Below are 25,655 nucleotides of genomic sequence, written 5' to 3'. Positions count from 1 at the left end.
TGGGATTACCCACACTTCCGGAGTTTGCACTTGAACACGAGACGACATCCTCCCAAGCTCTGCATGGAATACATAAAAAGTTTCAGGACCAGACCCTTGGAATCCCTGACAGCTTCTCCGATATCATAGCGTTCAAATTTCCTGTCAACTCAGCAGAGTACAAGCAAACTTTCAAACCCTATTTCTCAGAGCACACAAGTCCCACCCCTTACAACCAATATGTCACCAGTCCAGTATTGCCAGTTCCTCACAACTTCATTCTCCGTTTAACATTCTTGGTATTACATGCCTTTCACCCACAAAAATCTAGCACTCCTGCTGCTAAACAAACAGTGACTAACTGCGACCAAACTTAACCTGTGCCAAGTGATTCACAATCTTGATTGTATGTTGTTTCGTTATTTCAAGAATAAGGTAGTGTCAGCTGTGGTTTAGTGGGTGGACTGTTAACTGAGAAGGTCGTGGGTTTAAATCTCACTACAGAGCTTTTGCGGTGCATTAGTGAGGGAGTGCCGTGCAGTCATAGGTAGCATCTTGCAGATCAGGTATCAGACCCAGGCCCTGTGTCTGCCCTCTCTGATGAACCTCACAGCGCCTTTTGAGGAGCAGGACAGTTCTCCCCAATGTCTTGGTTAGCATGCACAAAACATCACAAAAACAAATCAATACAATGACAACATAATAACTCTACGCAAAAAAAAAAGACAGCAAGCAGAAAACCACAAGCCAATTAGCCTAACATTGATATAGGGCAAATGCTAGAGTCCATGATTAAGGAGGTAATGACAGGAGATTTAGAAAACCATATTATTATTGCTCAGTATCAACATGCTGTTGTGAAATGGTATTTGCTTTCTTATATTAAAAAAGGTGTTATTTGAAGAATGTACAAGCAGAATGGATAATGGAGAACCAGTCGATGCAAGGTGTTTGGATTTCCAAAAGGAATTTCGATAAGTTGCCACCTAGAAAGTTATGAGACAAGATTGTGTCACAGTATTGGGGGGAAAGATATCAGCACAGAGAGGGGCTTAGTTAGCCAACAGGAGACAGAACTCAGCTGAATGGGTCAGGTTCTTGTGAGCAAACTGTAACTAGCCTATTATTGCAGGATCTCGTGATGAAGTCTCAAGGATTTCTGAGCTATGTTAATGACTGTGACAAAGGGACTGAATTTTTTTTCCCCCACACAGAGGGTGGTACGTGTATGGAATGAGCTGCCAGAGGATGTGGTGGAGGCTGGTACAATTGCAACATTTAAAAGGCATTTGGATGGCTATATGAATAGGAAGGGTTTGGAGGGATATGGGCCGGGTGCTGGCAGGTGGGACTAGATTGAGTTGGGATATCTGGTCGGCATGGACGGGTTGGACCGAAGGGTCTGTTTCCATGCTGTACATCTCTATGACTCTAAAGGGACTGAATGTATTGTGGTCACATTTTCGAATGATACAAGGATGGGTAGGAAAACAAATTGTGAAGAGGACCCAGTCTGCAAAAGACTGATAGGTAGGTAAAACATTGCCAGATGGTGTATAACGTGGGGAAAATGCAAGGTTATCCAGTTTGGCAGGTATAGAAAAACAAATTATTTAAAACAGAGAGAGACTGCAGAATGCTGAAGGACAGAGAGAGCTGGGCACTCTCATAAATGAATCACAAAAGAACTGCAGGTGCTGAAAATCAACCCTTTTCTGAGCTACAGTCAGCTAACTCTGAAGAAGGATCCCTGGACCTGAAACTTTAATTCTGCTTTCTCTGCATTTCTACTGGGTTTCTCCAGCAAATTCTGCACTTGAATAACAAATCAGCCGAGCATTTGAATAACTGTACCTGTAGGTTGCAGGTACAGTGGTAATTGAGATGCCAAATGGAACATTGATCTTTTATTCCTTGGAATGTGGAATATAAAAGTACAAAAGTGTTTCTATAACTGTACAGGCCTTAGTGAGGCTACATTGAGAAAAGCGCATATAATGACTCTCTTTTTTTTAAATACATGTATGGGGTGAGCGTTGCTGGCTAGACCAGTGTCTATTGCCCATCCCTAATTGCCCAGAGGGCATTAAGAGTCAACCAATTGCTGTGGGTCTGGAGTCACGTGTAGGTCAGACCAGGATGGCAGTTTCCTTCCCTGAAGCACATTAGTGACCCAGATGAGTTTTTCCCAACAATCGACAATGGATTCATGGTCATCGTTAGACTCTTAATTCCAAACTGCTTTTAAACTGAATTCAAACTCCACCAGCTACTCTGGCAGGATTTAAACCCAGGTCCCCATTACCTGGGGCTCTGCCTCTTCCAGCACCACTGATCCAGAATCCAGTGTCTGGATTAACAGGCCAGTCAGAATACATCCCTAGGCCATCACTCCTTACCTGAAGAGGGATATCAATCCATTGGAAGCAACTCAGAAAAAGTTTACTCGGCTGATTCCTGGGGTGGGTCTGATGAAGAGAGATGAATGATCTCTCATAAAGGAAGATGAGATTTGGTCAGGCTTGATAGGGCCAGATGCTCAGGGTATGTTGTCCCTCATGGAGGGAGCCTAGGAACAGGGACATAGTTCCAATATATAGGCCCCCCCCCCCCCCATTCAGCTAAAGCAGAGAAGGATTTCTCTCTCTCTCTCTCATTCTTTGAAAGTCAGTGGGATAGGAATTCTCTTCCCCAGGAAGTAGGGACACCTAGGGAATGGCGTTCCAACAAGGCTACGTTTGACTAATTTTGAATGTCAAAGAAACTGGGAGTAATGGGGAAATGACAAAAGGTTGAATTAAACCACAATCAGATCAGTAATGATTTTATTAAATAAGAGATCAGGTTTGAGATGCCAAATTGCCTTCTCCTGCTCTTTATGTTCCTTAATCTTATGCTGATTGTGGGGTTATGCTGTCCACAAATTGGTGACTACACTTCCTATATTAAAGGATCATTTCATTGGCTGTAAAATGCAGAGACTTGCTGAGGTCATGGAAGGTGCTACAGAAATGTAATTGGTCATATTGGTCAAGAGATAAACTCATTTTAATCAATACTGCTTTAACATTTTAGAGTCATTCTTACCTTATGAAAACGCACGTAGCATTTGTCTAAGATTCAGACCCTAGGGGGTTGGATTTCGGGAACTGAACACCCTATGACTAGATACGGTTGCTTCCCTGAATGGATCTTATCTAGGCCACAATCAGCCATAACAGAGGAGCCATGAGACAAGGACCAGGACAACAGCTTTGTCAACTCTACACTCTCACATAGCTGAGAAAGCTTCTCTATTGTATATTCCCACTATTAGATTTCCTCTGCAAATTTCAAACAGTGTTTACAAAATTGCACGCCTGAATCCACATTCAGTAAGACACAGACAGACAGCATGACGCACACAAAGACACACACGTTGGGTGGGTGGGGAGGGAGGGAGTGGGGACAGCGACAGACAGAGAAAGAGAGAGAGAAGCACACACGGTGGGGGAAGGGGGGAGAGAGAGCGAGAAAGAGAAAGAGATGCACAGAGGGAGACAGAGAGGGTGGGGAGAGAGACACACACACAAGGAGGGGTGGGAGGAGAGAGACAGACAGACAGAGCAAGAGAGGGGGTAGAGAGAGAGAGAGAGACAGATAGACACTCAGAGAGAAATGCACACAGTAATGTCTTTTCTTTTATTCCTCTTCTGTATCCAAGATTTATACCTCGGTACTCATACCTAAGGTGGTGCCATTAAAGGCAGCCATTGTAAAAACTTTTCATTGTACTCTTATACTGGAATACACATAATTTGTAAAGGATATTCGATTCTGAAAAGGGCAGGCCAAAGGAATTAGCTTAATTGGGCATCATGTTTGGCACAACATCATGGGCTGACGGGCCTGTACTATACTGTACTATATCAGACATTCTCTCCATGCCTGGGATCAATGTTTGACTCTTCTCTGGATTGCCTCCAATACCAGTCTATCTTTCCTTAGATGAGGAGCCCTAGAACTGTTCACTGCATTCCAGCTTTGCATAGTCTTAGCAAAACTTCCCCATTTTAATAATTCATTTCCTTTGAAATTAAGGCCACATTCCATTAGCCTTCCCTATTACCCACAAAACTTGGATGTTACATTTTAGTGATTCATTAACAAGGTCTCAAATCCCTCTGAGCTGCAAGTTTCTGCAGTCTTTCTCCATTTAAATAATAAGAGATCTCTCCCATTCTTCCTGCCAAAGTGCATAACTGCACATCTCCCCACAGTTATCTCAGTTCTAGGATGTCTCAACAGGAGTTCCTTAGGGTAGATATTTTTAATTAACCTACTCAGAGATGTATGACATACCTCTGGAATAGGTGGATCTCCTGGCCTGAAGGTGTGGACACTGCCACTGCATCACAAGAGCCCTTGTAGCTCTTTGTGACAGTGTCTTCGACCCAAGCATCGTCTGCTGGTTCAATAACTTTCCCTCCATCATAAGGCCAGAAAGAGGGATGTTCATCGATGATTGTACAACATCCAGCACCATTCATGACTGCTCAGATACTGAAGAAGTCCATTGACCAGAAAGTCAACTGGACTCACCAGATAAACACAGGCCAGAGGCTGGGAATCCTGCAATGAGTAACTCACCTCCTGACTTCCCAAAGCCTGTCCATCATCTACAAGGCACAAGTCAGGCGTGTGACAGAATACTCCCCACTTGCCCTGGATGGATGCAACTCCAACAATACTAAGAAGCTTGACACCATCCAGAACAAAGCAATCCATTCGGTTGTGTCTTAGGAATATAATCGCTGTACCTTCACTGATACTGAGTCCAAATCCTGGAATTCCCTCACTTAAAGCACTGAGTGTGTTCTCACACCTTAAAGACTGCAGCAGATCAACATGGCAGCTCATTGCTACCTTCTCTTGGGGCAACTAGAGATGGGTGATAAATACTGGCTCAGTGACACCATGAAGACAGAGAGGATGCTGGGAGATCTCAGACCCACCATAACTGTGACCATCTTCAAGAAGGATGTTATTGAACTGGAAAGAGTATAGAACAAATTTACAAGGATGCTGCCAGGACTCAGTTATAGGGAGAGGCTGGACAAGCTAGGGCTTTTTTTTTCTTGAGAGCATAGGAGACTGAGGGGGGGATCGTATACAAGTGTATGAGATCAGGATAGGCATGGATAGGGTGAATGCACTCAGTCTTTTCCCCAGGATTGTGAAATCGAGGACTAGAGGGCAGGAGTTTAAGGTTAGAGGGGAAAGAATTAAAGGGAACCTGAGGGCAACTTTTTTTTAAACACAGAGGGAATGAACTGCCAGGGGAAGTGGTTGAAGAGAGTACATTAGCAACATTTAAAAGGCATTTGGATGAACACATGGATAGGAAAGGATTAGAAGGACAAATGTATGGAAATGGGGTTAGCGTTGATGAACATTTTGGTCGGCATTGACCAGTTTGGCCAAAAGCTCTGGTTCCATGCTGTAGGACTCAATGACTCTAAAGCAGACAGGTCCAACTCTGGAAATTGCAGAGCGATTTCCCTACTGATCACCACGGGAAAGGTATTCTGAGAATCTTCCTCAACCGGCTGTTCATAGCGACTGAAAATATGCTCCCCGAGTCTCAGCGTGGCTTCCTCCTTCAAGGAGCACATTAGACATGGCTTTCAGAGCATGAAGTGCAGGAAACAGCACCAATCTTTGTACATGGCCTCCTTTGATCTCACAAAGGCCTTTGATTCTGTTGACTACGAGGGATTGTGGAATATCCTGCTGAAATTTGTCAGCATTGTCTACCTGCTTCATGATAATATGCAAGCCATGATTCAGCACAAGCCTAATATGAGTGCAAGCAGGGCTTCATCATCACACCAACACTCTTGTCAGTTTTCCTCACCACAACACTCCAGTCCATCTCCATGAAGCTCCCCGTTAGAGTGGAACTGACTTCCAGGAGAAGTGAAGGGAATCCTTCGAGCCAGATCCAAGTCCCATCCAGCTTCTGTCATCGAGCTCCATTATGGCGGATGATGCCCGGGCGTGCAGACATCAAGAGGCCAAGCTACAAACCAGGACTGGCACATTGACCAGGACACGAGAGGGCGCGGGCCTCCTACTAAACATCCTGAAAACAAAGATTCTCAAACAGCCCACTCCGACTACACAACACCTCTCACATCCCTGTTCATCAGAATCCACCGAGGCGTCCCCGGACAATGTGGATCCTTTCCCATACCTCAGGAGCATCCTCTTGGTGCGAGCAGGCAGTGAAATCCAACATAAACCCCAAAGTGCCAGTGCAACAGCCTTTGCAACAGTCTGCTTGAAATTGGAGACCTCAAACCCAGCACTAAGCTCATGGTTAGAGTAGTCCCTCCTGTGTCCACCAGAAACATGGTCTGTGCACGAGTGTAATCCCAGAGAGTAATCATTAGAGCTGCCTTTACAAATTCCTGCAAACTCACTGGCAGGGTAGGTGTACCAAGGTGAGTATTCTGCCCCAGAGCAAGATCTTCAGTATTGAAGCACTGGTCAGACATGACCACATTAATGGGCCACATTGTCCAAATGCCTGACACAGGGCTGCCTAAGAAGTGCTCCACTCTGAGTTCCACATGGTGAACGATCACTAAGATGACAGAGGAATGTTTACGAGGACACCCTAAAAACCTCCCTGAATAAATGCAACATCCCCGTCATGTAGAAATCGCTTGCCCTAGAATGCAGAAGCTGAAGAAGCATCCACGAAGGCAATGACCACTTCAAGCATCACGGAGTGCAGCTCAAGCAGCAGAAACAGTGCACAGAATCCGGAGCATCCCAACTCACCCTCCATCTCAAACACCAGCTCCCCCAACTATGGCAGAGTCTGCAGCTCAAGAACTGGATTATTCAACCACTGCAGGGCCCGACCCAGCTTGAAGTGGGACTTAAGGGATAGTCACAGGAGAGGAAGGAGGGAAAAGATACAGGTAATGGACGCTGATCCGGCTAGCGACACCCACATCCCACGTATGATTGAAAAAACAACAGTGACACGTTTACTGATCTCCTATCGGAAACAACTTTTCAGAAATGATACCATTACAAAAGAAGCCATTGGTTAGAATGCAGCAGTTAAGATGCACACAGATACTTCCCACAAGCTACAATGTCATGGTGATCAGATTCTCGAACATGGTCACTACTGCCCAGGACACAGGGGATCGCCCCTGCTCTTCAAACATTGTGACCTCGGACCTTTCACTTGTTCCTGGAGGAGGAACGAGGCCTTGGTTTCACATCTCACCTGAAAGTCTGCACCTTTATAACTAATGATTTAACCTTAATAGGGGATTAAAGATTTAGTTCCCTGTTACAATCCCATTCAGTATTTCACAGTAATGTGCGTTATTAACATCTCCCATTTGTTAAATTATTTAAGCTTTAGGATAGAGCAAGTTCAATTGGAAATATAATAGCAATTAAAACTTATAAAGACTTAATTGATCCAAAAAGGATTAGGAATACTTGCATGAACACTGTGAGGATAAAGGAAATCATATTTTATTCAGATTCTAACCACGGGCAAGTTTCGTAAAGAAGGGGAAATGTCTCAAGTTCCTGAAGATAATCCTCTCTCCCTTTTGCAAGCAATTTCAAAACCATGATCTGTCTTAAATCTGAGCAAAGAAGCAATTCAGAAAGTGGGGCAGATGTTTAGGGGAAGAGAAGGTTGTGTCTTAGCTTCAATGTCAGAGAGAGTTCCCCAGGAGCTCCAATCTCAGCCAGCACAGGTAGCAGCCCTCAGTTCTATATTAAACAGAACCGATCTTTCCTCAGATTCCCAAAGTAGCAGTTAGGCCCAGTTCCTCCTTCCCAAACCTGGGACAGATCACATCAGTCCACACCCTACCATTCAGACTCTGGACACTCCTGCTTCAAACACTGCTTCCTCTTCAGACCATCCGGACCCCTACCCTTAAGGACTGAGCCTCTCCCTGTCCAACCCCTTCATCTTTATCCACATCCACTACTGGTCCAATACTGCTTCCGGATCTCACAGACCTAGGTCTATCCCTAGGTTCCTTCTACCAGATCTAACAGGGTCATAGGGTCATAGAGATGTACAGCACAGAAACACAGCCTTTGGTCCAACTCATCCAAGCCAACTTGATATCCCAACCCAATCTAGTCCCATTTGCCAGCACTTGGCCCATATCCCTCTAAACCCTACCTATTTTAGATACCCATCCCAAATGCATTTTAAATGTTGTAACTGTACCAGCCTCCACCACTTCCTCTGGCAGCTTATTCCAAACATGCGCCACCCTCTGGGTAAAAAGGATACCCCTTAGGTCTCTTAAATCTTTCCCCTCCACCCTAAAACTATGCCCTCTAGTTCTGGACTCCCCCACCCCAGGGAAAAGACCTTGTCTATTTATCCTATCCATGTATAGATCTCTATATCTCCCAAATCTCCCTGCTGCTGACTGATCAGCTGCCTGTAATGGGGAATTGTCTGAAGATGGACAGTTGGTGACTCAAATCACTCATTATTTCCTGCAGAGATGCAATGGGAAAAGATCACTGCCTAAAGCCACAGTACACTGAGTAACTGGAACATGCAGAGACCCTCAGGCTGTTGACCTGATAAGAACTCTGTGTATGTGAATAGGTCCTGCCTGGGCATGTTCCAGAGACAGCAGGAGACTGTCGATGGGGTGGCAGCCTTAGTAACAGCAGCATTGATGGCATCACGGACCAACATAGAGTGAGCGAGCCATGAGGAAGGTCCCCCAGTCTCTCTCTGGTGGCATTGAGAACAAGCAGCTGAGTTCTCTTGGAGAGTGAGATAAGTGGACATGAAAGACTGGTGAACTTTTAAGTATATTAGCTTTTTTTCTCTAGTTGATACTAAGAAGCACTATTAGGTTAACTGTTACCTTATTGCTTTATTTTTCTACTTATTCCATGAAGTTAATGCTTAACTTTTTAAAAAATAAACAGATTTCCCCCGCTATCCAAAAGTAAAGCATGCCCCATGAACTTTTAATTAGCCAAAATGGCGCAACGTGAAGAAGCAATCACAGTGGTTCCACATTTTTCGTAAAAGCAAAAATCTTATTTGGATTTCTTTTGGTTAGCAAAAACAAGTACTAATGTAGGTCTTTTGTAAAAGTCAAGTGTCATAAAGCAAACTTTCAATAAGTGGGGGGTACCTGAACTTTGCATACAGGTACGTTTATACCGAAGATGACGTCATGTGTGGTGACATTATACACTTTTCAGCGTACTCCTGTACTCGAGTACACGTGACAATGAAAATCTAAATCTGTGAACATTGAGGTTATTGAGGGGACCTCAGACTGGACCTAGTTCATTGCAAATACTCTTGCTGTAATGATCAACATGAAATGACTTGATCTTGGGCTGTGTACCCAAAATTACTGCAGGAGGATCACGGCTCTTAAGAGTGAAACCAGTTATTTGTGGTCAAGTTGAATTTGATTACAATTCCTGTAATTGTTAAAGTTAAAATATTTCATAAGGTGCTTTTACAAATCTTCAGGTGATGAAGGAGCGTCGCTCCGAAAGCTAGTGTGCTTCCAATTAAACCTGTTGGATATAACCTGGTATTGTGTGATTTTTAACATTGTACACCCCAGTCCCACACAGGCATCCCCAAACTTATGAATAAAGTATGTTTTTGGAAATAAAACAATGACAATGAACAAGGAAGAACAAGAACGTGCACAAATACTACTGACTAAAGATGGAAAATTCATTGGAGAATAAGATGGATTTTGCCTCCACCTTATTGACCTGGCCATGTGTAATCAAATAGGCAGTAAACAGTTGTACAACAGCCTCTCAGAGTTCACATCACATTGGCACAGAGCAATCGCGTACCCAGACTCTTAAAAGACCAGAGAGGAGTTAACAACTAAAGGTAAATATGATGGATTGGACCAAACATTCAGAAATCTTTATGCTTTGATGGGATGAGGGTCTCACTGGAATTTGTGGCTCACCCCTAATTACCCTTAATAGAAGCGGCTTGATATAGGCCACTTCAGGGGCAGTTAAGAGTTAACCAGATTGCAGTGGGTCTGGAGTCACATGTAGTGATCCAGACAATGGATGGCACTAGTCCAATGACATACACGCTGCACCACAGCCTATCCTTCTCTCCCTCATGGTTTCATTTTTGGATAGTAAGGGTTCCTCAAAATCACACTAAGATGAAATGGAAGCATTGAGACACACTTAACCTTTTGAAACATGAGGGCGGTTGCTGAGTGGAAGGGATACAAATGGGCAAATTGTCTCAAATCAGTGCACCAGGTTATTTTCAGCAATAATGGCTAAGTCTACTAAGAACAGAACCATGAGGACATTTATGTTATTTAGTAAATTCTGGGAATCAGCAATAGTCTCATTTGTTGAATTTAAAGTGATTAATCGACCACTGAGTCTGTAGAGAAGACACTTCTTAGTTATCATGCAACACCAGATTACAGTCCAACAGGTTTAATTGGAAGCACTAGCTTTCACAGCACTGCTCCTTCATCACCTGGTTGTGGAGTATAAGATCGTAAGACACAGAATTTATAGCAAAATTTTACAGTGTGATGCAACTGAAATTATATATTGAAAACACTTGGATTGTTTAAGCCTCTCATCTTTTAGAATAATCTTGTTGGTTGGTTTCAGTTCTTTCATATGTAAATCCCAGAATTCTTTTTTAAAAGTTACTTTCTCAAGTGAACTTGACAATAGGTGCCATGTCGGCCCTGATGACGCACTGAAGTTGTGAGGTGCCCTGCGTGAGACTATCTGAACCACAATGGTCAGACTGATTCTAATCTAAAAAACGGATTTACAGAATCTGATATGGATTCATGCAGTTTTTGAGCAAAATAAAACATAATTCTGCAATGGGGATGGTCTCAACTAGGACCTTGGACTCATGTCACTCTACAGGTGACCTCAAAGTCTCACAGACTCTCAGTCTCACAGTCACTCATATTCCATCCCCTACACACAGACATCCACATGTACACACACATATAAGTTTGAGGGGTGAATTTTAGTTTACTGATAGCTTTCTCTTGGAGATGGTCACGTCACTTGTCTTTACTAACCATCTCTTATAACCTGACTACAATCCAAAGTATTTTAGCCACGCAACTGCAGATGGCAAACATGTCTAACCCCACCCAGTATTCTGATAAGATAATGTGGACTCAGGAACGGCTTCTAACTGAGGTCACACTTGATGTGATCTCAGGATACTGGTATGGGGAAGTGTGATAGGCTCTGTGAAACAAGGTAGCACACACAGTGGGGGAAGCTGACATGAAGAAGGGGCCTGAATAGTGCTCCGAAATGTTGACAATGTCTCTGCATTTGAGTGTGCCATCTAATCACTTGAGCATATGACTCCTCTGACTGTTTCTCTGTGTGCACATCAACAAACTTAAAGGGCCCCACTTCTGCAGGACCCTTCAGGCAGCTGTGCAGCAGCGTGGTGTACAGCACCGCTTCCCAAACTAATTCCCAATCAATAGTCTGAAACTGTCAGGAGCCCTTGGTTCGGAAATGGGAATTGCAGAGGGAGGGGTGGGATGGATAAGATTGAAAGGAGCAGGGTCGAGAAGAGCGATACGCAGTGGGACAGAGATCCCCCATGCAGACCCGGAGCTCACAGCACTCCAGCTTCAGCTAGTGTTCCCACTCGAGCTCCTGAAACCCTCTTTGGGAAACCCCGACTGAGTAGGTAATGTCGATAGCAAGGACTACACCATACGGTTCACTTCGATCATGACGATGAGAATGTATACGTACTGTTAGGCTTGTACTGGATCATTAGTGATTTTGAGCCTTAATTTAAGGCACTGTCTTGTGCTTCTTTAAAAGAATAGGTATGTTATTGGGAGGCACGGTGACTCAGTGGTTAGCACTGCTGCCTCACAGTGCCCAGGACCCAGGTTTGATTCCAGCATCAAGTGATCATCTGTGGAGTTTGCACATTCTCCCCGTGTCTGCGTGCATTTCCTCTGGATGCTCCAGTTTCCTCCCACAGTCCAAAGATGTGCAGGTCAGGGTGAACTGGCCATGCTAAATTGTCCATAGTGTTCAGGGATGTGGAGATTAGGTGCATAGGTCAGGGGAAACGTAGAGTGATAGGGTTTGGGTAGGTTACTCTTCGGAAGGTCAGTGTGGACTTGTTGGGTCAAGTGGCCTGTTTCCACACGGTAGTGATTCTATTAAATCACATTAGTTAATGCTAAAATGCATATAAATACACTACTGTCCAAAGGAATGGGAATTAAAGTTGAAATAGAAATCTAATCTGAAATTCCAAAACTCTGGCTTCGCTCCTTTGACCTGACACTGAAATTGGGCTAATTGACGTTCAGGGAGGAAAAAATAAAATTCAGAATTACGCAGGAGTACTGGATGGATGATTTCTCAATAAGGTGATAAGGTCATAAGAAACTGGAAAAGGGGTAGGCCATTCAGCCCATCAAGCATGGTCTGCCATTCAGTAGGGTGGTTGCCAGTCCAATTCTGGCCCTAGCTCCACTTTCTTGCCTTTGACCTTTCACTTCTGTCTAACTCAGCCTTGAACAGATTAATGACCAGGCCCCACTGCTCATAGTGAACGAATTCTCATTTTAAATGAGATCCTCCTCACCTCCTTTTAACAGTTCTCAAAAACAAATGTAAACATCTTCTCAGCAAATATCGTCAAGCCCCTCAGAATCTGAATTGTTTCAATAAATGTGGTAGAATACAACGGTCTCAGAAGAGTTAATTTTCATCCTACATTAAGCTACACCCAATCTAATGATGTCACAGTAACTTTGGTGACGATCAGGAAGGTGGAGAGGTGGGCAGTGTGGGACCTAGATTATTCATCTTGGTATAGTCTTATTAGCAACATCTAATGAATCAATGTAACTGCTACCATGCAGTACAACTACATCTTGTTAAGGCAACAGTCTCTCCTTGTTCGGAATCAGTGATGGTTGATCATCTGCTAAACTGACAAGGCCCTTAGGATCAGTGAAGGGGACTGGGGACAACATCTTACTTCCCATAAACACCACATGGTGGTCAGTGTTGGGAATGTAGGATTAATATCACAAGGTACAAAGGGGAGGAAAAGCAGGACACCTCCATTTTGCCTGAAGACAAGAAGCCTACATCTTGACTGCAAAAATGTAGGAAAGCCAACAAGTTAGGACAGAAATACAGCATTAACAGAACTTAAAGCTTTAAAAGAAAGAAGACAGCTTTGCTGTATTGCACATTTCAAAGCTTTAAGACATGGAAAATGAAGCAGCTTTTTATTTTTAGTAATGAAAGTTCTTAAGGGAAAGAGATTACAACAGCATTGAGGTACTACAGAATTTAAAAACTTTAAAAAAGAAAGAATAAATAATCACATTAAGATGACATTGTAGGAGAAGTAATGCTCCCTATATGACTTAATATCAGAGGTGGACCAAACAGAATATAGGAATGGACATTTTAGAGAAAATAGCTAAAGAGACACAATAGCTTCAAACTTTAATATCAAATCATAAGTAGATCAAGGAAGCACACTATTATATTCACTAGAACCTGCCATTGATGTTGGGAATCACTAAAACATAAAAGACAAATACCTCTGGAAATCCACAAGCTTTTGACAATTTAATCCAAGAACCAAAAATTCTTCAAACAACAAGATTTAACCAAAGAATTCAGCATGCAGGGAAATCTATAGATAAATTCATTCACAAGCTCTACATATTAATGGAAAATTATGATTATGAAGCTCTGAAATCAGAAATCAACAGTTCCAACATCAGTTCTCTCTCTGAAGAATAATTCTTGCTAGAATTAATTCAGTCTAAATGAAGATTTCACTTCAGCAATTCAGATTGTTGTGAAAACCAATACCAGGAAGGCTCACAGCCAAATCCTGACAGAATATTAATATCAGAGATGATGAAAGGAACCTATCTACTCTATGAGGTGTATACACTCTCTAAAGAGACAATTACACAACAAGGGAACACAAATAGTAAGCCAAACAGTAGATACTAAGATACAGCATTTGTGCTGTGGAATATAAAAACCCCACAATCACAAGCAGTGTCTAGCCATTACAAAAAGTAGTATATGTGTAAAACTACAGATCATTCCCAGAGGCGTGTAGAAGTAGGACACAGTTTCAAAGTAGCAGAAAGTCTAATGACTACAGAGTCAAAAATGTTAATGTGTAGAACAACTGGCATCAGAAAAGATACCCAATACATTCAGAGGGAAACTGGAGCTCAACAGAAGCGGTTTGCTAAATAGGCATCTCATTAACTTTAAAACTTGTATGGGGCGAGTGCTGAATATCATTGCTGGAGAAACAAAAGTTATAGTGAAGATATGGAACTGCATTATCCAGATGCCATAACTCTCAAGATTAAAAGATATGCTATAAGCAAATCTACAACAAAGAATATAAGGAAGTCGAGAACATGTACTTGATTTACAATCAACATTTCTCACTTTCAAGTCCACAGGTCCACATCCTTAAGGTACCAGGTGGTTTCGATTAGTTCTAAGAGGCGACGAACACATCAAGAAAAAACAAGTTATACCATGCCTAGCAGAACCCTAACGGAGTGTCGCTGTGCAGGTTAGCGCTGAGGAGATGCTGCTTGATTACACTGTTGATGACACCTTCCATCACTTAGGAAGGGTTTGGAGGGATATGGGCCGGGTGCTGGCAGGTGGGACTAGATTGGGTTGGGATATCTGGTCAGCACACTGAAGAGGACAAGAGATAGCTTCGGCAAATAGAGTTAGGGAGAATCCAAAGAGTTTTTACAAATACATTACGGACAAAAGCGTAACAAGAGAGAGAATAGGGCCCCTCAAAGATCAGCAAGGTGGCTTTTGTGTGGAGCCGCAGAAAATGGGGGAGATCTAAACGCGTGTTTTGCATCAGTAGTTACTGTGAAAAAGGACATGGAGAATATAGATGGTGATATCTTGAAAAATGTCCATAATACAGAGGAGGACATACTGAATGTCATGAAATACATAAAGGTGTATAAAATGCCAGGACCTGACCCTCGAACTCTGTGGGAAGCTAGAGAAGTGATTACTGGGCCCCTTGCTGAGATATTTGTATCATCGATAGTTATGGGTAACGTGCCGGAAGACTGGAGGTTGGCAAACATGGTGCCACTCTTTAAGAAACTTGGTAAGGGCAAGCCAGGGAACTGTAGACCGGTGAGCCTGACCTCAGTGGTGGGCAGGTTGCTGGAGGGAATCCTGAGGGACAGGATGTACATGTATTTGGAAAGGCAAGGACTGATTTTAGATAGTCAACATGGCTTTGTGTGTGGGAAATCAAATCTCACAAACTTGATTGAGTTTTTTGATGAAGTAACAAAGAGAATTGATGAGGGCAGAGCAGTAGATGTGATCTATATGGATATCAGTAAGACGTTTGACAAGGTTACCCATGGGAGACTGATTAGCATAGTTAGATCTCACGAATACAGGGAGAACTAGCCATTTGGATACAGAACTGAATCAAATGTAGAAGACAGAGGGTGGTGGTGGTGGAGGGTTGTTTTTTAGACTGGAGGCCTCTGACTAGTGGAGTGCCACAAGGATCGGTGCTGGGTCCACTACTTTTCATCACTTATATAAATAATTTGGATGCAAGCATAAGAGGTACAGTTAGTAAGTTTGCAGATGACACCAAAATTGGAGGTATAGTGGACAGCGAAGAAGGTTACCTCAGATTACAACAGGATCTTGATCAGATAGGCCAATGGGCTGAGAAGTGGCAGATGGAGTTTAATTTAGATAAATGTGAAGTGCTGCATTTTTGGAAAGCAAATCTTAGCAGGACTTATACACTTAATGGTAAGGTCCTAGGGAGTGTTGCTGAACAAAGAGACCTTGGAGTGCAGGTTCATAGCTCCTTGAAAGTGGAGTTTCAGGTAGATAGGATAGTGAAGAAGGCATTTGGTATGCTTTCCTTTATTGGTCAGAGTATTGAGTACAGAGTTGGGAGGTCATGTTTTGGCTGTACAGGACATTGGTTAGGCCAGTGTTAGAATATTGCATGCAAATCTGGTCTCCTTCCTATCAGAAAGATGTTGTGAAACTTTAAAGGGTTCAGAAAAGATTTACAAGGATGTTGCCAGGGTTTGAGGATTTGAGCTACAGGGAGAGGCTGTTTTCCCTGGAGTGTCGGAGGCTGAGGGGTGACCTTGTAGAGGTTTATAAAATTATGAGGGGTATGGATAGGATAAATAGACAAAGTCTCTTCCCTGGGGTGGGGGAGTCCATAACAAGAGGGCATAGGTTTAGAGTTAGAGGGGAAAAATATAAAAGGGATCTTGGGGGCAACTTTTTCACACAGAGGGTGGTACACGTATGGAATGAGCTGCCAGAGGAAGTGGTGGAGGCTGGTACAATTGCAACATATAAAAGGCATCTAGATAGGTATATGAATAGGAAGAGTTTGGAGAGATATGGGCCGGGTGCTGGCAGGTGGGACTAGATTAGTTTGGGATATTTGGCTAGCATGGATGAGTTGGACCGAAGGGTCTGTTTCCGTGCGATACATCTCTATGACTCAATGATGATTGAGAGTAGATTGATGGGGCAGGAATTGCCAAGTTGGATTTGTCCTCCTTTGTATGTACAGGACCCACCTGGGCAAGTTTCCACATTATTGGGTAGACGCCAATGTTGTAACTGTACTGGAATAGCTTGGCTGGGGGGGGAGGAGGGGGAGTCAAAACACGTGGCGCTGGAAAAAGCACAGCAGGTCAGGTACCTGCAGAGGAGCAGGAGGGTCGGTATTTTGGGCCAGTGCCCTTCATCAGGGATGTGGGGGGGGAGGGGGAAGGGGACTGAGAGAGAAATAGGAGTGGGAATAAGGCTGGGGGAAAGGTCGGTGAGATGGGGACAGGTCAGTGGGAAGGAAGGTGGACAGGTATATCAGGTTAAGGCAGCAGTGCCGAGTTGGAGGGTTGGATCTGGGATGAGGTGGTGAGGGAAGGAAGATTTGGAAACTGGTGAAGTCAATGTTATGTTTGTCGGGTCCTGAGGTGGAAGATGAGGCGTTCTTTCTCCAGTCGGCAGGTGGCTCGGATTTGGCAGTGGAGGCAGCTCAGGATTTGCGTGCCCTTGGGGGAGTTGATGTAGTTGGCCATGTTGGGGGGGGGGCATGGAAACTGATCATCTACAGTCAGACTCACCACCAAATGTAAACTTCCCACCCCCCTACACCTATCTGCATTCTGCAAAGACCATTCCCTCCATAACTCCCTTGTTAGGTACACCACCCCCCCCAACCAACCTACCCTCTCCATCAAGCACCTTCCCCTCCCACCACACAAGGTCCAAGACCTGTGCCCACACCTTCCTCTCTCACCTCCATCCAAGGCCCTTAAGGATCATGTGAAATCTGACAGAGATTCTCCTGCACATCCACTACTGTATCCATTACTCTTGATATGGTCTCCTCTACATCAGGGAGAGCAAGCGCCAAATTGTGGACCAGTTCTGGGAATATCTGTGTCCGCATGCACGATCCAACCCCACCGCCCTGTGGCCGACCATTTCAACCCCTCCATGCACCACGCAACCCCCGCCAAACTCCTCAAAGGACATTCAAATCCAGGGCTACCTCCACCGCCATATCAAAGCCATCCACCAACTGGAGGAAGAACACCTCATATTCCACCTTGGCGTCTACGACCACACGGTATCAACATTAACTTCATTAGTTTCCAAATCTCCCCTCCCCCCACCGCATCCCAGATCCAACCCTCCAACTCAACACTGCCCTCGACCTGTCCCGCTTGTCCATCTTCCTTCCCACCTATCCATACCATCGTCCCCACCAACCTATCACCTCCTACCTGCATCCACCTATTGCCATCTCACCTATCATTCTCCCCAGCCCCACCCCCACCCTGCTCTTTACTCTCAGCCCTCTTCCCCCTCCACATTCCTGATGAAGGGCTAACACCCAAAACATCGACTCTCCTGCTCCTCGGATGCTGCCTGACCTGCTGTGCTTTTCCAGCGCTGCACTTTAATCTTGACTCTGACCTCCAGCATCTGCAGTCCTCACTTTTGCCAATGCTCCCAGGCCTGCCCTCCTGCACTCTCCTTCGAACCAGGGTTGATCCCCGGCTTGATGGGAATGGCTGAGTGGGGGATATGCCAGTCCATGAGGTTACAGATTGTGCTGGTATGTGATTCTACTGTTGGTGGATCTCATGGATGGCCAGGCTTGAGTTATTAGTCTGTTCGAAGTCTGTCCCATTTAACATAGTGATAGTGCCACACAACGCGATGAAGGTTATTCTCAATTTGAAGGTGAGACTCTCCACAAGGACTGTGCTGTGGTCACTCTTACTAACACTGTCATGGACAGATGCATCTGCAGCTGGCAGATTTATAAGGAAGAGATCAAATATGAAATTCCCTCTTGTTGGTTCCTTCAACTGCTGCTGACTCAACCGAGCAGCTATGTCCTTTAGGACCCAACCAGCTCGATCAATAGTATTGCAACTGAGCCACTCTTGGTAGCGTACATTAAAATCCCCCACCCAGAGCACATTCTGTGCCCTGACCATCCTCAGCGTTTCCTCCAAGTGCTGTTCAACATGGAAGAGTACTGAGTGATCAGCCGAGGAGAGACGTAGGTGCTAATCAGCAGGAGGTTTCCTTGCCCAAGGTTAACCTGAAGTCATGAAACTTCATGGGGTCCAAAATCAAATGTTGAGGATTCTCAAGGTAACTTCCTCCTGACTGTATACTACATGCCACCACCTCTGCTGTGTCTGTACTGCCAGTGAGACAGAGCATATCCATGGATGGTGATGGTAGTGTCTGGCATATTGCCTGTGGAGATATGATTCTGTAAGTATCACTCCGTCAGGTTGTTGCATGATTAGTCTGTGAGACTACTCTCTCAATTTTGGCACTGGCCCCCAGATGTTGGTAAGGAGGACTTTGTGCGGTTGACGGGGCTTTTTCTGTTGGTTTCTTTTCCGGTGGCTAGGTCAATGCCCAGTGATCTGTTCGGTTTCATTTCTTTGAGACTTTGTAGCAATTGGCACCACTGAGTGGCTTGCTAGGCCATTTCAGAGAGCAGTTGAAAGTTAATCACATTGCTGTGGGTCTGGAGTCACATGTAGGCCAGACCAGGTAAGGACAGCAGATTTCCTTCCCTGAAGGTCAGGGGTGGACCAGATTGGTTTTCCCAACAACCAACAATAGTTTCATGGCCATCAGTAGATTCTTGATTCCAGACTTTTTTTTCTTGAATTCAAATTCCAACATCTGCCATGGTGGGATTTGAACACAGGTCCCCAGAACATTAACCGAGTGTCTGGATTAACAGTTTAGCAACAACACCATTAAGTTATCGCCTCCCTTTACGTCATCGAGAATGCACCAGTCAATGATGATTGACCCTAAAGCTTTGTTTACATATTGAAACAAGCAGGTTGGCTCTGTTTGATCTAAGAGATCAACTCTGGCTCTGACAAGTTTTGCCAATGAAAACTGGCTAGGTATACATCTGCCAGTCTGTGACATATGATCTACATACATGGCATCACACCAACACAGAAATTCATATATCACGAGTAATTTGAGAGACAGGCAGAAAGTCTTTATGGCTTGACAGCAATATTTTCTTAGTGAGAAATATCACTCAAATTGCTACTTCATAGTAACAGTGACAAACAGCTAGTGTTATCTATTGCCCAAAGTTTTATGATACATTAATCCAAAGTGATAGGGAACTTTTCAGGATGACAAGTGACAGCTTTAAGCCTCATTCATGAGTTTGCGTAATTTACGATGTGAAATCTGATCAGGGCTGCTCTGATCCCATGGAATAGCTTTGATCCACCCTGTTTCAGTATCACTCTTGCTCAGTGAGAAAGCCATTGGGCCCCATCTACAAGGTCACTGATACATTTAAACACCATTGATCATGAATAATTGATGCTCTGTGCACTCCTCTGGTTGCAATCCTGAAAATGACCAATTTATCCTAACTTTGTTCCCTGTGAGCCAATCCACACCAATATATCATTCACCAACCAGACCGCGATTCTCCTACACCACGAGAAAGCAGTTTGACCAGATTAATGCTCTGCATTCCTGTAGAAGCCAGAATTGGGAGCCCCAGGCAGAAATGTCCAGGACTGTTGGGACACAAAGACAGAATGGAACAATAACCTAGCAGTAAGTGCTGCTTTGGAAATGTGCAGACCTAATGTCCTTTTCGTACACACTACACAAAACCAGGAAAGTTATGGTGCTACAGCCCACAGAGTCTCGGGGCATGAATTCTCAGGGTGTGGCCGAAATATATAACAGGAGCAACTTCAGTTGATTAGAGACGAGCACAACAGACTGATGGGTCTGTGACCACTTCACATTGCCTCAGCCCTCTTTATTTATAATGCACTGAGTGGGTCAGTTCAGCACCAGACAATACCTTAGGGCCAGGCCACATGGGTCATGAGGAATACAGATGCTGAAAACCATGGTCTGATTAGAAACAATATAATGAGCAATAGCTCTCACTATCACTGAGCCTGCAGTCTCAATCCTCCAAATGGATGCAAACTTTAAACATTTTGCAATACTTGGTAGAACAGAATGTGTGTGTTTATTGAGAATTTACTTTCTTGATGTTTAAAAGCCCTGGGGAAATTGATGTACAGAAAGATCTGGGTGTTCAGGTCCATTGTTCCCTACAGATGGCAACACAAGTTGATAGGGTGGTCAAGAAGGCATATGGCATGCTTTCCTTCATCGGCTGGGGTACTGAGTACAAGAGTTGGCAGGTTATATGTTACAGTTGTATAAGACTTTGGTTTGGCCACATTTGGAATACTGTGTCTAGTTCTGGTTGCACATTACCAAAAGGATGTGAATGCTTTGGAGAGGGTGCAGAGGAGATTCTCCAGGATGTTGCTGGTATGGCGTGTGCAAGCTATAAAGAGAGGCTGAGTAAATTAGGGTTTTTTTTATTAGAAAGACAGAGGTTGAGGGGGGACCGGATTGAAGTCTACAAAATCATGAGAGGTATAGACAGGGTGGACAGCAAGAAGCTTTTTTCCCCAAAGTGGGGGACTCAATTACCAAGGGTCACGAGTTCAAGGTGAGAAGGTAAAAGTTTAAGGGAGATATGCATGAAAACCTCTTTATGAAGAGGGTGGTGGGTGCCTGGAACATTTTACCAGTGGAGGTGGTAGAGATGGGCATGATAGTGTCATTTAAGATGTATCTAGACAGATACATGAATGGGCAGGGAGTAAAGGGATACAAGCCCTTCAAAAATAGGCAACAGGTTTGGATAGAAGATCTGGTTCGGCACAGGCTTGCAGGGCCGAAGGGCCTGTTCCTCTGCTGTAACGTTCTAAACTTGGTAGGTGGTTCAGTACAAATGCATGAGGTGCATGTACCTATTTTGAGAGATTCAGGCAATATTATAACACTGCTATAACAGCACAGTTTAAAGACAATCACTGGAGTTAAACCTCCAGGCTGCCAGTGATTTCTTGGACATTGATTGCGATTTACTGTATAGGTGATAGTGCACAGATTTATAGTGCCACATTTTTTCATACTATACTCCGCCAAGGTCACCTGTGTATATGTTCCAAGAGTGAATGCAAAGCAGATAGCAGTCCCTGCACTCTCCCAACACACGCCCAGCCCTTACTGCATTGCAGACAGGAAGACCACCCTTTATTGATCATTTTTCTTCAAGGTAGAGCAGGCACCTCCATCTCAAATTACCTTGAAAAGTAAACTATCTCAAAAATTTGAACAACAGGTTTAGCAAGCTTTCGTGTTGCTTCCAACCATTGCCTATGCAAGTGTGATTTTCCACAAATGGGAGGCTCCCATCATTCCGAAGGGATGCCCTATCTTTTGTTCATTCCCAGGATGAGACATCAGCAATCCCTAGTTGCCTGGGAGGTGGGAGTGGGCGAGCTGAATTCTTGAATCATTACAGTCCATTTGATACAAGTAAACCCACAGTGCTGTAAAGGAGAGAATTCAAGGGTTATAACCCAGTGACAGCGAAGGAATGGGGATATATTTCCAAATCAGGTTGGTCAGTGGTTTGGAGAGAAACTTGCAGGCAATTGTGTTCCCATGTATCGGCTGCCCTTGTCTTTCTAGATGCAGTGATCATGGGTTTGGAATGTGCTGCCTTGGTAAATTTCTACAATGCATCTTGTAGATAGCACATACTCTTAATACTGAGTGTCGGTGGTGAGGGCAGTGGATGCTTGTGAAAGTTAAGATCGACCTTCTGTTTTTCCTGCATTGTCTCAAGGATGTTACATGCCTGATAGACATGTGGTTAAAGGTGTTTTTCTGTGAAATTACTCCATGAGGGATATGAGCGTTCCACAACAATGTGGCCAGATCAATCCTTCACAGAGAGTGAGAGAACCTCAGTAAGGGCAGCACAGTGGCTCAGTGGTTGGATCTGCTGCCTCACAGCGCCAGGAACCCAGGTTAGATTGATTTGCAGGTTTGCAAACCCAGGTTTGCACATTCTCCCTGTGTCTGCGTGGGTTTCCTCCGGGTGCTCCAGTTTCCTCCCACAACCCAAAGATGTGCAGGCCAGGTGAATCGGCCATGCTAAATTGCCCATAGTGTTAGGTACATTAGTCAGAGGGAAACGGGTCGGGGTGGGTTACTCTTCTGAGGGTCAGTGTGGACTTGTAGAGCCGAAGGGCCTGTTTCCACACTGGAGGGAATCTAATCTAGTGATACTTGGTGTTTGTGTACTGAGGTTCAACACAAAGCTAGATGCAGCTGCACTTAAAGGTGACCATCAGGATAAAGGTGATTTTGGGTATATTTCCCCCAGTTTATCCAGACAGTTTTACATTATGTCACTACAAACATCCAGATAAAATGGAAGATGGCTCAGGTGATCAGCACAACCCAACTGAAGAACATCCAGACCTGCACCACATACAGCAACACCAAGTGTGTCTCATACCTGATGTACAGGTTCTTACCTGCAATACAGACAGCCTATCTTTCCCACATGCTTAGTTTTTGTTGGATCCTGGCTTACTCTCTGTTTAGTTTTTAAGCCTGTGCCCTGACCCTCCTGAACCATATTCCCTTGCACCTTCATTGTCAGGTCAGACAATAAATCAGACTGAACTGTTCTCTGATAACATGACCCCTACCCTGCCTCAGTTTGAACTGGTCACAGTCTGTACACAACAGAGAACCTGAACATAAGACATTGAGCATTGTAGCCAAAGAGAGAGGGGCGACACAGAGAGGGGCGACACAGAGAGGGGGACACAGAGAGGGGGACACAGAGAGAGGGGGACAGAGAAGGCGACAGAGAGAGGGGGACACAGAGAGGGGGACAGAGAGAGAGGGGGACAGAGAGAGAGAGGGGCGACAGCGAGAGGGGGACACAGAGAGAGAGGGACACAGAGAGAGAGGGGGACACAGAGATAGAGGGGGACACAGAGAGAGAGGGGCGACAGCGAGAGGGGGACATAGAGAGGGGCAGAAGTGTAGAAGGAGAGCAGGGTTCCTTTTTTGGCAGCTCCCTGCCCAATCTCAGTAAATAGCAAAGCAGTATATCCACCTTTTTACTCGCATTGCTAATGTCACTCTATCTCACAAATCAGTGCAGTTTATCCAGATTAACATTTGATATCACTGGCTCTGCGTGCTGAAATAGAATACAGTAATTACTGATACACTGCCCAACAACATTGGCTTATTACTCAGCAACTGAGCCTAGCTACTGCGGTTCGGTATCAGATTCTCATCACTCTGGTTACAGATGCCTCCCTTTAATATAACAAAACTCACTGCAGATTAGACGAGCAATTGGGAAAACTCAGGGTCTGCACACAACCCTGGCATCTACACATCCCTCCCCCTCGAAATCCCTATCCCTGGCACCCACTCCCTCTAAATCAGACCCCAGCACCCACCAAATCCACCCAACTCCCCCCTTGTATGCCAGCAGCAACCCACCTCCAGCAAACCCCTGACAGCAGCACCAGTGCTCAGCCCAGCAGCAGCCCCCAGTCCCCCTGCACCCTCCATGCCAACCCCCTGACCCCCTTCTTACCGAAGATGGTGACATTCTTCACCTGGCCCTGGCGGAGCTCCTGGGAGTCCACAAGCCGGTACCAGCCGTTCGGATAGACCGGGGGCAGCTCCCCCCTCTTCCGCCTCCTCCTGACATCAGCGGCCGCCTGGTTCCTGCTGGTGCCGGGCTCGGGGATGTAGCCGACCTGGTGCGGGGCTCGGAGGAGCTGCAGGGGAGCGAGGCACAGGCGGAGGGCGAGGAGCACGGCCAGGGCCGGCAGGAGCAGCGTCAGAGAGGGCACCAGCCCCGGCATCCAGCCGCTCCACAGCTCCAGCGGCATGGCCAGCTGCAGCAGCCGCCTCCCCGGGCTCCCGGACCGGCTCCGGCTCCCGCTCCTGCTCCCGCTCCCGGAGTCACCTGTGTCCCCCCTACTCCCGGAGTCACCCGTGTCCCCCCCTACTCCCGGAGTCACCTGTATCCCTCCTGCTCCCGGACTCACCCGTGTCCCCCCTACTCCCGGAGTCACCTGTATCCCTCCTGCTCCCGGACTCACCTGTGTCCCCCCTACTCCCGGAGTCACCTGTATCCCCCCCTACTCCCGGAGTCACCCGTGTCCCCCCTACTCCCGGAGTCACCTGTGTCCCCCCTACTCCCGGAGTCACCTGTATCCCCCCCTACTCCCGGAGTCGCCCGTGTCCCCTCTACTCCCGGAGTCACCTGTGTCCCCCCCTACTCCCGGAGTCACCTGTATCCCCCCCTACTCCCGGAGTCACCCGTGTCCCTCCCTACTCCCGGAGTCACCCGTGTCCCCTCTACTCCCGGAGTCACCTGTGTCCCCCCTACTCCCGGAGTCACCTGTATCCCCCCCCCTACTCCCGGAGTCACCCGTGTCCCCTCTACTCCCGGAGTCACCTGTATCCCCCCCTACTCCCGGAGTCACCCGTGTCCCCTCTACTCCCGGAGTCACCTGTGTCCCCCCTACTCCCGGAGTCACCTGTGTCCCCCCCTACTCCCGGAGTCACCTGTATCCCCCCCTACTCCCGGAGTCACCCGTGTCCCTCCTGCTCCCGGAGTCACCCGTATCCCCCCCTACTCCCGGAGTCACCCGTGTCCCCTCTACTCCCGGAGTCACCTGTGTCCCTCCTGCTCCCGGAGTCAGCCGTGTCCTCCCCTCGCTCCGGGAGTCACTGATGTTCCTGCTCCAGGAGCCGGCAGCTCCTCCCCTCCCACCTGCAGCTAGACGTCAGAAACTGACAGATACCTGACACACAGCATGTACACCTCAGGGGGCATTAATCTACACAGGAGACACCTCAGGGGGCATTAACCAACGGAGGGTACACCTTGGGGGGGGCAATAATCATAGAGGGGACACCTTGGGGGTATTAACTCACCCGGGGTCAATAACCCACCCTGGTACAACTCAGGGGGCATTAACCTACACAGGAGACACCTCAGGGGCATTAACTCACACAAGGTACACTTCATTGGGGCATTAACCAACAGAGGGTACACCTTGGGAGGGCAATAATCACAGAGGGGACAC

The 25,655-nt window shown here is 45.8% G+C and overlaps 1 protein-coding gene across 1 annotated transcript in view; it reads right to left on the bottom strand.

Annotated features, from left to right (window-relative positions):
- The window catches only part of zgc:92275 (cholesterol 7-desaturase nvd), a 65,317-nt gene extending 40,741 nt beyond the window's left edge, over positions 1–24,576 (bottom strand). Inside the window, exon 1 of the mRNA XM_060841732.1 lies at positions 24,149–24,576. Within this exon, the coding sequence (XP_060697715.1) occupies positions 24,149–24,449 (301 nt within the window). The 5' untranslated portion in view covers positions 24,450–24,576. The remainder of the gene's footprint in view (positions 1–24,148) is intronic.
- Between the last annotated feature and the right edge of the window lie 1,079 nt (positions 24,577–25,655).

This window comes from Hemiscyllium ocellatum, chromosome 21 (genome assembly GCF_020745735.1).
Source record: "Hemiscyllium ocellatum isolate sHemOce1 chromosome 21, sHemOce1.pat.X.cur, whole genome shotgun sequence".
Taxonomy (NCBI): domain Eukaryota; kingdom Metazoa; phylum Chordata; class Chondrichthyes; order Orectolobiformes; family Hemiscylliidae; genus Hemiscyllium; species Hemiscyllium ocellatum.
Note: the sequence above shows the minus strand (reverse complement) of the source record. Positions and strands in the feature narration are given on the sequence as shown.